This window comes from Xyrauchen texanus, chromosome 28 (assembly GCF_025860055.1).
Source record: "Xyrauchen texanus isolate HMW12.3.18 chromosome 28, RBS_HiC_50CHRs, whole genome shotgun sequence".
Classification (NCBI taxonomy): Eukaryota; Metazoa; Chordata; class Actinopteri; order Cypriniformes; family Catostomidae; genus Xyrauchen; species Xyrauchen texanus.
Window position 1 is genome coordinate 40693317 of NC_068303.1, and position 13435 is coordinate 40706751.

Genomic DNA, 13435 nt, shown 5'->3' on the forward strand with positions numbered 1-13435 from the left:
GTTTCTTGGCTCGAGCATTGCATCTGTGATGCTTGCGGCATGAGATAGAAAGCTGTTTGGAACTGTATGGGCAGCGCTTATGGGTGGGGGTGCACATACTGTAGTAGGCACGCGCACCACTTCCATAAAGTCTTCCGCTCGCGGCGGGGATTTCTTGGCTATGCATACAGTGTTTGTGTGTAGGGGTGCATACATGACAATAGGCACACAATCTACATTTTTGGGACGTCCAGCCTGAACTGGGGAGGTATTTGGCACTGTTTGGACAGTATTGATATGTGGACATGTGAACCCTTAGTGACACAGGCAGAAAATGACTCTTTTCGTGATTTCTGTGTGTCGCCGTAAAAACGGCGTTTGATTGCAGGTGAGCGAGTTCTTTGACTGGCCCATTGACTGCTGTATAGACATTTCCAGCCGCCTGTAAGGGGACTGGGTAATGTTTTACATGTTTGAGAGAGAGTGGTCCGGCTTTTGCGAGACACGTACTCTCTCTTTTTCTTCCTATTGTTAGGAAGACTTACAAGGCTCCGGGTCCTTATCCGCGTCCTTCATCTCCGTTAGCGTCAACCACAGATGGCGCTCAAGGACAGTCAAGTTAGCCATGGCCCGGCCGATGGATTGGGCGGTGGCCTTTGTGGCTCGCAGGGCTACGTCCGTGGCGCTGCGCAGGTCCTTGAAAGCCTCAGGTTCAGGTCCAGACTCGTCCATGGTGCGGAGAAGTTTGGCCTGATAGACTTGTAAAACCGCCATTGAGCGAAGCGCTGATGCAGCTTGGCCGGCGGCGGCGTATGCGCTACCGGCGAGAGCTGACGTGGATCTGCAGGGCTTCGAGGGATGAGAAGCTTTGGCCTTCCATCCAGCGGTGGAGGGTGGGCACAGATGGTTGGCCACGGCCTCCTCGAGGGGCGGAGTTGCCTTGTAGCCTCTTTCTCTCGCGCCGTCCACTGAGGAGAGCGAGGAAGAAAAAGAAGGCTTTAGGCGAGCAGAGTGCGGGGCTTTCCACGACTTCGTGAGTATATAAATATATATAAACCACTGGTTACCTAACTGCTGCAACAGTTCTTGGCCCTGCCTTCTTGCCTGCAACAGATCAATGTGACAGACTTGGATGACCGACTACTCTGCGCTAAACATTTGCCCTCAATAGATAAGATCTTCCATCGCAATTATCAATTTATTCAACAAAGCTGCCACAGCAATGGCAGCAACCACTTTAACTGTTGTTTTCTGCCTTGTCTTTCATTCTAAACTTTCCTCACCAAAGCAGACCCTGGAGTTGAAGTTGTCTCTGCAATCCGGCCACTGCTTCATTGTAAACCTATGGTACAGATCCCTATGGCTGTATGCAGGTCCTCTCATCTTAACTTTGCTTCCGGAAGCAGTCCCTGTAGCGTGAGGCTGCCTCCATGAATGGGAGTTGCTCTGGCTTCACATTACTTGAGCTCTATTACAGCTTTAATTTAAGGTGAGGAAATCAAAAGATTAGCAATTGAATTAAAAAAAATGTCCAATGCAAATATGTGTTTCAACCCAGCTCTCCCACACAGGTGTTTCCTCTCAGTCTTGATCACCTCACTCTGCAGCTCATTTTATTCACGCAATAAGCAAACTTCCAGTCAAATGACCACTCTAATTACAAACATATTTCCTTCTCTGCAAACCCAAGTAGACTTGTTGGTGTGAGCTCGCTGCTGCAACAGCATCCGCACTGACCATTCTACAACTCCCTCTGGCTGTGTACAGCTGCTGTCTGAGCAGACTCGAGCTGAGTGTGGCTCCACAAGCAGTGGGTCGAGCTCCGCATCTCAACTCATTATTCCCCACATCTTTCCTCCTCACAGCATTTGAGATCACCTTGCCACGCAGCTCCGATAATCATGCAGCAAATGATTTATCTGATGGCTCTGTTATTTAAGCCTCCTAAATAATAAACTGATCAAGTTCATCTCCCCATCAGTTCAATCAAAGCTTCTTTCTCTCTCTGCTGTGACCCACAAATGTTTTCTAAGTCCATCTACAGGTGATTTCACAGCAGTGAAAACACAGCAGTCCGCCCACTCCTAGCTCCCACAGGAGCTCCTTTACCATGCTCTCAAATACCCCACTTTGCTCCCACAGGAGCTCCGTTTTACTATTCTGACTTAACTATTCGTTTACTACCCTATTTACCATTGGCATTTCAAGTTAGGCATTTCCACAAATGCATATTTTACATATTACTGTTATATCTTCTGTAAATGTTATATTATCCATAAACACTGTTGCTCGAGGAAGGCAGCAAGTAGTAGGAGCCCTGCTGCTATATATCTGATAATGGATTCACCCACTATCAGAGTGCTGGGCTTGAATTTGATCTGAACAGAACTCTGATGCCTGCTCAGCCTTGAGCACATGCTAGCTGCAATATTAGCTGCTGTCTGATGTGATCTATGTCCCATCACACTTTAGGTTTCTTTGGCCACATACATTAATTGTTGAAATCTATTTTCAAGATGTGTCGGATGGTGAAGAATATCAATATTAGCCAGTCGGGTCATAACCATATCTGGGATGGAAGATGCAAATGCTGCTACATGTGATACTCGTGACAGTTGGATGTCTCGAGCACCTTTGGGTCTCGCTTTGACTGAAAATCCCCTTTTGTAGTAATATTTCAGTCCCAAAGTCTGGAGATTTGGTGTGGGTGCCAAATTATTTAATTTGAGCACTGTGCTCATATGGGTGCTGATATGAAAATTAAAGGTTAAAATTCAAAAGCAAGAGATCATAGTACGGAGCAGTAAGCAAAGCATCCAAAGAGTGGCGAAGCAGGAAGTGAAGCCAGTGAGCTCTCACTTCGATTAGTTTTACTTAACTAATTTGCGTAAGTGGCAGTGATTTCATTCAGCTCCTGCAAAGCACCCTTCTACCGTCCAAAGTACCTCTTCTGCAGCAGCTTTTTACTCTCTGCTCCAACAGGAGCTCCTTTATTATCCCATCTCTTTTTCTCTACTGACGAAGCAGTGCTTCACTACCTGCACCCACAGGAGCACCTTTAACTCTTTCCCGCCAGCGTTTTTAAAAAAAAGTTGCCAGCCACCGCCAGGGTTTTTGACGATTTTCGCTAAACTTTAATGGCCCGCAGAATATTTTCTTCCATGAATATATGAAGATGCTATATATCACAATAAAGATCTGAGCCTCTGCTTTTAGGCAAAAAAAATGATTTTATTTTATCTTCATTTGTTCTTTTTTTATTGCGACTTGAACAGAGGTCGGTTTGGTCAAAAAACAATATTTCAGACAAAAAGCTGATAAAAGGGCATGTTTATGTCTGATATTTTGAGCTTCTCAATACTCCACTTCATGTTTGAGACGATCGCAGTCTGTTTCTTTGATCAAAGAGTTGCGTACTCTTTCAAAACATGCGGAGGGGTCTTCCTTACCGTATAACACCTAAAACACGGAAACCCGGAAAATTCCGTGTTTGGCGGGGAAGCGTTTTTTTCATAAAACACAGAAAATTCCGTGTTTGGCGGGGAAAGAGTTAATATAATTCCCCAATTACTCCACTCTGCAGCAGTGTTTCACTCTCTGTTCCCTTTATGATTATCTCATCAACTCCACTACCACAGTGCTCCTGCAGAAACCTTTATTATTCTCTTAGTGTAACTAATCCACTGCTTCTGCAGTATTTTACAGTGCTTCTGCTAAACCCCTTTCATCTGTGCTTACCAGCAGCTGTAATAAGCCCCAACTTTGCAACTGTATGTTCCCTTCTCCTCCAATGAATACATACTGTCCTGGTACCTCACTGCAAAATCGTCTCCTTGGGCAGTGATTTTAAGCCTGGCAACACCGCAGCCGCAGTGCTTCAGCTATTGGCTAAATACAGCTCCTAAGCAGCACAATGTGCCATCCAAGTGCCACAACTGTGGCATGTCTTTTGGGCCATGCGACTAAGCATGGCCCAGTAACTGTGATGTGTTTTCTGCTTAACCATCTCATATTATGCCTCCAACTATTCCAAGTTAATCACTACCCACTTTAGTGATTGACAACAATCAGGCTGCTTCAGCTAAACTGTTTGCCATAAGCCAGAATCTCAGCATTAATAATTTTCATACAAATATAATAAGCTCTCCTGTTGAACGCTGTGTGGTCCATTGCTTGAAGATTCATCCTGTTTGTACCGCAGTTTGAGCTAATTTAAAATACAGCATTAAATACACCATAAATAATTTTCACATAAAACAAATGATTTCCCGTCAAATGCTGTACTTGAGGATTTGGCCCATTTGTATCGCAGAGGGGGGCACTTTTCGAAATCAGCATTAGTCATTTAATTCGAATTTAACACAGGCTCTCCCATTCGAATGCTGTGGGAGCAAACACATGTTTATATGTACCATGGGCTCTCCTGTTCGAAGTGCTGAGAGGGCCTTTCTGTTGGAATGCAGAGATGTCCCCTTTTGAATGCATGCTGGGCTTAACCTTCAAATCGCTGCATGAACCTTACGTCAGTGGGGTTCTCCCATTTGAATCGCAGAGTCAGCACACCTGTTCAAAAGTTTGGCATCTGGAGGTGGCTTCAGGTCAAGTTCGGCCAGTCCTTCCCAGGCATAACATGGTACCCTGGACCGTCCCGTTCTGGGTGTCGTGGATTCCAACGGTACAATATCAGCTCCCATGAGAATGAATTTCTATGCGGCCGTAACTGCCACTGCTTTTAGAGTGCTTCCATCTTCACTTCTTCCCTACTATCTCCAAGTTCAATCCTCTAGTTCTCCATTTCTTAATAATTTCCCAATCCTCTGGCCACCTCTGGCAAGTTTCAAAGGCTTGGGTCTATTATCTAACACTTCATTCCCGCTTACCCAATAAAGCTCAGAGCTTGTTGCTTTCAGTTTTTGCCTTTTCTGGAGGAGAGAAGAATCATAGAGATGTTGATTAATGATAATTTAGTATATCTATGCATTTAAACCAAGCGCATTGTAGTTAGTATCTCATGGAGTTGTAAACATTAACAACTCGCTGTCTCAATACTTATTGGCATATTTTTGGGGGGTATTCAGAGCTCAGGTCAAGTATTGGACAGAGAGTCAAATCTGTTTACCTTTACCCTTTTCAAGGATTGTATTAACATGCAAACTTGAGATTTGATGAGTTTACCCAAAGACCCAACATTAAAAGGATAAAATACTCATACCATCTCTTAGACTGTAAAATTGTTCGGGTGTGTGAGGGTGCATTGGGTGGATTCGCCTTCAGTGTCTTGAATGTTATTAGTTCCTGCAGACTGCGTGTTAACAATCAGCCATCATTTTAGGAGACTTGGTTTGACTGGTTAATCAAAAATGTATACTTTTAACTCGTATTCCTCCTCAGATGTTAAACTTTTTTTTAACAAAATCTACCTGTAAACAGTGTTGGCTTTGGCTGACTGGACTGAAGAGATTTACATTTTCTAATAAGTAGAGACATGTGACTTAAAGCTGAAGTATATAACTTTTTCAGTGTTAGAGGACTTTCTCCTATCCCAGTTTTATATGCAGAGACAACTACTAGAAAGTTATTCATCACAGGTTAATTTTCTTGAAAATCGTAAACACTGTGGGGCAGATTCACTAAACAGTTGTGCCATTTTTGCACGTGGTATTTCAGCACAAAAGCATGCATCTATTCACTAACCACCACAATCTATTTTAGCAGACGCAACTAGCACTGAAATTGAGCATCTTGAGTATTTAAAATACCATGGTTCAGTGCTCAGATTTAGCACTCGAACCATCAGATCCTGCCAGACAGTGATGATGGCAGGGGAGAGGAGCTTACCCCAAAAGGAAATTAGAACATAATTTTAACTATATCCCCCAAGAGAAGAGGAGAACTAGTATGAATCTGGAGCAAGATCTTCAGAAGAAGGAATAAATCTGAAAGAGAAATAATATGTAAAAGATTCTGAACATAATCCTGGATATGACATTGCGACTAAACCGCTACAAAATGAGCACTAAATGTGCCATACCTTGAGAAGTGTAGACTGCTTTATTAAATGTTGAGTCTTGCAAGAGAGAGCATTGTTTGTGCAATACCTTTGCGGAATTGAAAACACTGCTCTGTGGTGCGTCCGAGCCCTGAAAATGGTGGCAAAGTTGTGTAATACTCTTGAAAAGGATAACGATGCTTATGACACTGTTGGGCCCTGACAGGCACATAAGGAGTATGAGGTTGGAGGAGCATCGTTTGTACAATACCCTTGAAAATAATAACAATGCTTTTGAGGAGTATGAGGGTGGGGTAGCATTGTTTGTGCAATACCCTTGAAAAGGATAATGATGCTTTTAAGGAGATGTGGGTGGGGGAGTATTGTTAGTATAATACCCTTGTAAATGATAACATTGCTTGAGGTATTTGAGCCCCAAGTTGGGTGAGCATTTGGGAAATGGGGGGGGGGGGGTATTGGTTGTGTCAGGGTAACCAATTTTTAGCTATAGTGAGCAATGTTTGTGCAATACCCCTGCAAAGATAAACAATGCCATCATCCAAAATAAAAGTATAAAGCAGTATAACCAATAGAATTACAAATAAAAATGCACTGCAATGTTACAAAAGACATAATAAAATGCTACAGAAGGTGAAAGGGGACGATCATGCAAATCCAACTTCCACTCACATAAATAGGGAGAACCAGCGTTACGGACATTACATCTCTTTGTTGGATGTAACAGTTGTGAAATCAGACTTACATCATGAGTAAAAACCATCATAAAAGCCTTGAAACCTGCAGACATTGACCCATCATTGTTATGATGTCCATCAAGGCTGCATGATGAATTAAAATAGATTAAAACTGGCATTTTTTCCAAGGTATGGCTGACATTTTCATGGAAATGCCCTGATGCTTTAGTAATTAAATGGTATAGTTGTACAATGCCCATCCTATGTGACAGGAGGCATGCATGCAATGATAAAACTCCCCTAAAGGAGAAATGAGATAGACCCAAAATGAATAGAAGGAAGAGTTAAGAATAATGTGACAAAAAACAACAAGCCTAGCTGCTTAGACCGATACATAACACAGTAAAAAAAAAAGAAATCAGCTACAGAAAAACACTAAAGATATATAAACTTTGAAGAATTATGACATGCAAACACAGTTGAAAACAGATGAGCAAAATATGTGGACTAAGTTATCCCACGTGGAGGCCACGATATGCCGGAACATGCAATTTTCCCCGCTGCATGAAAATCGGTGTTGGCCAACTAAACTTGTAAAAGTAAAACTTTAAAAAACAACTTTAAACCCCATTAGAAGAATGAACGGAGACTTAGCTTATCTTTCTGATGAAGAGCTGCACTGGGGAGTGGAAACATCAAGGTGAGTAAACTGAAGATGTATAATCCAATGTTAAGTCAACTGTTTGCTTGAGAAGCAAGGAAAAGCATGTGAGATGGATGCGTTTCGATGTATATAATCCGAAATTTAGCGATTGTTTACTTGAGAGCAAATGCATAGTGTGTGTTCCACTCACGTGCGTGAAAACAAACAGCGACATAACAAGAGATGAACAGAGGCTGGATTATGATTTGATGAGATACCCGAATTGATTGAAAGGCATGGAGCTACTAGAAGTCTCCCTGTGGGAACTACTGCTTATGCTTCCGTTCTTTTCCGCACATACACGCCTCCTTTCTATTTAAATTATAAAATACAATTAAAAAAAAATAAAAAATAAATAAGATAGACAATAACATAACCAGTGGTGTGATTTGGGGGCGGGACTATCTGATTGTTTGATCAATGGCACAGCATATTCAAGTCAAGTGGTTTTTTTTTATTAAGAAAGCTGATTTGAAAACAATGTTTATTTTTGCAATTGCGTTCGGTGGCGCTAGTGGCACAGCAATGACATACTTCAGCTTTAAAAGAATATACTTTCAGCTATAAATAGAATTTATTCCAATATAATTATTTATAGTCATATCCTGGACATTTTTCTGAGATTCAAAAATAATATATAATATGATATTTAAATTCATCATTGTCTTGAGGACATTTTTTAATTAGTTGGCTAAGTAGCCATGCAAACAATAGCCACTGTCCCATATGAAACCAGTTTAATTGCAGTAAAATTCCGGTTTGCCTTTTCTGGTGAGTGGACCACATCTACTATTCACACATACAACAGCTTTCCATCTTTTATCAGTTTTGCTACTATTCACGCATCGGCACCAAAATGCAGTTAAACTCTTTGGTGTCATTTGCCAGAACGTTTTTGGTCCTGTGTGTATACTTTGTTCCAGAAGGAGGCTATTTATTTTATCGTAACAGAATCACTTACTTTTCACTTTAGTTTCACTCTCTGTCCAATTTATCGAAATTTTTTATTCCACAGTCACATGCATTAAATGGCTGAGAGTGTGTCATCTCCTTCAGAACTTTGTGATTGGCCCAAAGCAGACTTCTTATGTTAGCACATCCTATTCATAATTGGTCATTTGTTAATGACAGCTATTTCACCAAACATGAAAAACATGTAATTGTTTAGACTTTATTCTACATTCAAAAAAGGGACTTTTATCCCCTTTACTTTCAGAGATGGATTGAACATTGTGAGTAGCTAATGCAAGAACTGAATCGGTTTCATTTGTGGTTGCTAAAAAAACAATTACTGTCACAATGTGATGTCAGGCACAACGTAAAGCTGAAGTTCCTAATAAAAAGTAATGCACTACAGTGTTGCTTTTATAAAACAGTGGGAACAAAAACTTGATAAAAGACACTGAAGTTAAAAAAAACTGTTGAATTTATGAAAAATGATATAAACAATCAGAATCAGAATAAACAGTTCTGCAAAGTAATCCAGTACATTAGCCTACATTTATGAAAATTAATATATTTCATAAGGTCATAAGCACTTTGGTACATTGACATAAAATTCAACTGATGTGACTTCACAGGTGTGTATACAGTATAAAAGCTATTCTACAACAGCTTTAATGTGCCTCATCCAATAAGAATTTATTTGGAACTATCTGTTTTATAACAACCAAATGCTTCCCTAAACAGGAATGCAGCAAGGCCAAAGAAGAATGTACTGGAATGTAACTTTTTAAGTGCATTTGCTTGTACTTCAAAACTGGATAGCTACCAAGTTTCAATGGTTTACATGCAAATTAATAAACAACAATAAAACATTGAATAAGCTGACAGAACACTGAGAAAGGCATTTATTGTACATGCAAAGATAAATTAGGGTAAAAAGCAGAAGACTAGGTTTGCCAATCTGGTTTTGAGTGCATTTTATTGACCTTTTCTCTGTTAAAAGGGCATAGTTTTCATATGTTGCAGTTACATGACATTACATTACAGGCTCATTAAACATTATCAGTGTAAGATTGCACATGTAAATACACTCACTGTCTATGTATACTTGTATGTGTAGTATCCATCTATGCCCAGTGACCCTGCTGAGAGCAGAGCAGTGAGCCTCAAGGATGTGTGTGTGTGTCAATTCAATGAGCTTTATTGGCATGACAAAGACATTTTGTATTGCCAAAGCAATTACACAGGAAAACAGAACAGGAACTGAACTAGGACACGAGAACAATAATAACTATAAAGAAATAACATTCAGCATTAATGCAACATTATATAGCGTTGGAAACAGGGGTAGGGGATTGGGGTCAGAGGTCATCAATACACCATGTATTGTTATTTATTTTAGTTCTGGTTGTCCCTCAGGTTTCTACAGGATACTACAAATCTTGCAGCTATGTTTGTACATTCTTCTTTTTCACCTAGAATTTAAAAAAAAATTGTGTCGGGGAACATTCATTGAAATCTGGGCATATTCTAATTGGTTGGTATTTTGGGCATTCTGTGAGGAAGTGCAGTTCTGTATCAATCACTCCCATGTTGCATTGAGAGCACAGTCTGTCCTCGCGGGGCAGCCATGTCTGTCTGTGGCGGCCCGTCTCTATAGCCAGACTATGCTCGCTGAGTCTGTACATCGTCAGTGCTTTTCATAATTTTCTGTCAGTCACTGTGGTCAGATAGTTTGCAACCGTGTACTCTTGATTTAGTGCCGAATAACATTCCAGTTTGTGTTGATTTTTAATGGTGTTTGTCCAATGCGCTAGGTATTTTTCCTTTTCTTTGTGTATAATTTGGTTAGGCCGAATGTTTGTGAGTGTGCAGTTATTCTGAGACTGCCGATCTCCTCAGGTGTGACTTCAGTCAGTCTCAGGACAAGCTGGCATAGGGGACTCTTCACTGAGCTCAACTCTTGGTACTTAAGGGCTTTATAATGTATGTGTTGGGATCACTTGTTTTTAGGCGCTTCCAGAACTTAATGGCTATTTTTTGAATGTTCAAAAAGAGAGGGTATTGGCCTAATTCTGCCCTGCATCCATTATTTGGGGCTTTTATTTGGACATAAATGATTCTTTTACAAAATTCCAGATGCAGAGTTTCAATGGGATGTTTTTCCCAATTTAAATAGTCACATTTTACAGGTGGACCCCACACTTCACTGCCATATAATGCAATTGGTTTGATGGCTGATTTGAATATTTTGAGCCAGATCCTAATTGGAATATCAATTTTAATGTATTTTTAATTGCATTAAATGCCCTTTGTGCTTTCTCTTTGAGTTCATTCACAGCCAAAGCAAAATTACCAGTAGAACTGATTTTTAGGCCGAGTTAAGTGTATGTCTTTGTGATTTCAATACTTCCGTTTGATAAAAAATGTCACCATACATATTGCGCACTAGAATAGTCATGGCCAGTTACATTTACAACAGGGGATTTGTGACTGAAAGTTATATTGTAACATGCAATGTACTCATCTTTTTTACACAATGGCTCTTCTCAACAAATACTTTAAATTGTGATAATAAACATTTACATTTAGTTCCTAGTTCTTGAATTGATATTTATAACCTTCGTAGATTTGCAAAAAGAATTACCATGCTGGATTTGTAAATTGTTCTTTGTTGTATTCGCATACTTGGCTTCCCTTGGCTGACAAAATCACATTGCCATACGGGCAGTTATTCTTGGCTTATGCTTCAGTGTTTTATTTATAGAATAAAATTTTCAGAGTGCAATTTAATCATTCATTTGAAACTTGCATTTACAGAGGCAGAGGGAGCAAGACAGTGAGAGGCCCTGTTTTTCTGTGTAGCATTGCAAAACTGATTCAGTACGTTTCTCTTATTTACATAATTAAGCAGCTATTGAGATAACAGACCAGCATGGAAGCAAAGTTAGCTAGCAAAGTTCCTACCAGTGTGAAAAAATGTGGGAAGTTCCTTAAATTAATATACCCCTAACGCTTACAGTATTCTACAGTAGAATTGAGAGAGAGATCAAAGAAAAAGCTATTAAAACAGGGCAGACGCCTCAAGATTGCTTATACGTTTGTGTGTTCACTTGTTTTGCAGGCTTGTTTTGCCGTAGCAATGATTGCAACGGGAGGGGTGATCACGGGGCTTGCAGCATTAAAAAGACAAGACTCCACCCGCTCTCAGTATCATCTGCCATCCCAGAGCCCCACCCCTGCACCTGAGAAGAAAAGCGCTAAGCGTAAACCTCGAGCTGATGTTGTGGTGGTGAGAGGGAAGATCAGACTCTATTCGGCATCAGGGTTTTTTCTGGTTTTGGGAGTGCTGATCCTAATGGCAGGTATTGCGATGGCTGTTCTAGGATACTGGCCTCACAAGGACCACCAGAAAGCACCAGAAAGCAAGTTCTTTGTGAATAATACAAAGGTTGGGCGAGAGCAGATTGGCTCTTTGACACAATTCTTTGAGCAGCACCTGCATTCAGAGAAGATGAAAATGTTGGGTCCTTTCACTATGGGAATTGGGATTTTTATCTTTATTTGCGCAAATGCCATCTTACATGAGAACAGAGATCGTGAGACCAAGATTATCCACATGAGGGACATGTACTCGACTGTCATAGACATACACAGTCTGCGGATAAAGGAGCAGAAATGTATGAATGGGGCCTACATGGGTTCTTATGCAGACACAGAGATCCGTTCCTTCGGTCAGGACAGTCATTTTTCCTCAAGGCTCGCAGCTAACACGCTAATGTCCTTCTCTGGACTAGACAGTGAACTCCAATTTTCCCACAGGTCCAGCTCTGAGGATGAGGAGGGTCTAATGAGTGAGGCCAAAGGTGGATTAAGCCTGTTGTCACCTGCCTACAAAGACCAAACTGAATCTTTCTTTGGGTTCCACTGTGAGAGCAATCGACAGTGGGAGGGTAAGAGTGGTGCACTGAAGAAATGTCAAACGCGGTCCATAGTTTCCTCCTCCATCAGCGCCTTCACTTTGCCTGTCATCAAACTCAACAACTGTGTCATCGATGAGCCGGATATTGAAAGCATCACTGAGGACTTGGAGCAGAACAGGGACCATTCCAGACCTCCATCAATGGAATCTTTAACAGTCCCTGTTCCTGACATCACCAAAGCTTTCAAACGTCCCAGTGCCCAGCTTCTCCGGAGCAATTCGGCAACAGAATCCCCTAGCTCCACATCTTCTCCTGAATCCACCAGTGGTAGATTCCTGTCACCGGGAGCTGCTCGTAAAGATTTTGGTTCCAATAACTCCCTCCACGTACTGTCAGCCCATTCCAAATCTCTGGATTTAGAGAGAGAGTCCACAATGCTGACTGTCCATCCTGAACAAAGGAAACACCCTAGCTGGCCTAGACTGGACTGCAGTAATAGTAAAGGATACACTAAACTGGAGAACAAAGAGGACTATATGGACAGGCTAATAGTGCCCCCAGTGGCCGTGAAGAAGGACTACACTAAAAAGGAGAAACTTCTTATGATCTCCAGGTCTCACAATAACTTGAGCTTTGAGCATGATGAGTTTATAAGCAGTAGTCTAAAGAGAGGCACCTCAGAGACCAGATTTTAAAATCGAATTAATCTCAAGGCGGTAATAGCTAATAGACACACATAAGGCAAATGTCTACACAACGACTTTTGATTTTCATACAGAGAGAGTATGTGTTGTCTTTTAAAATGTTTTGTTAATTAACATACAGCAATCATTGAACAGAACAATAAGGCAGTTGTGCTGCTTTTTATTTCACTGAATTTCAGACGAATGAGATTTGCCATCGTCATTGTGCACGAAATACAAAATGTGACCAGTAATGATACATAAATGTGTGGGTAGCAAGCGACTCAATAACCAAATGGTTGCTTAAAGCTGTTAAAATGTGTTTGTATTATCTTTGTTAACATTCAGACAGGACCTATTGTCTGTTTTGAGTGCAGTATGTGTGTTGTACCAGAGCTAGTAGTTATTTTACAATGGGGGATTTAAATAATTTATTGTTTAAAACACACACTGCTATTTTTGATGAAAACTTATCAATGTATATAATTTATCTGTCTCTTAGAATAAAGATCACCCTT

The 13435-nt window shown here is 40.8% G+C and overlaps 1 protein-coding gene across 1 annotated transcript in view; it reads left to right on the plus strand.

The window, feature by feature from the left end:
• LOC127621847 (transmembrane protein 200A-like) overlaps positions 1-13435 on the plus strand; it is a 64144-nt gene extending 50709 nt beyond the window's left edge. Inside the window, exon 2 of the mRNA XM_052095613.1 lies at positions 11436-13435. Coding sequence (XP_051951573.1) covers positions 11454-12929 — 1476 coding nt within the window. The 5' untranslated portion in view covers positions 11436-11453 and the 3' untranslated portion in view covers positions 12930-13435. The remainder of the gene's footprint in view (positions 1-11435) is intronic.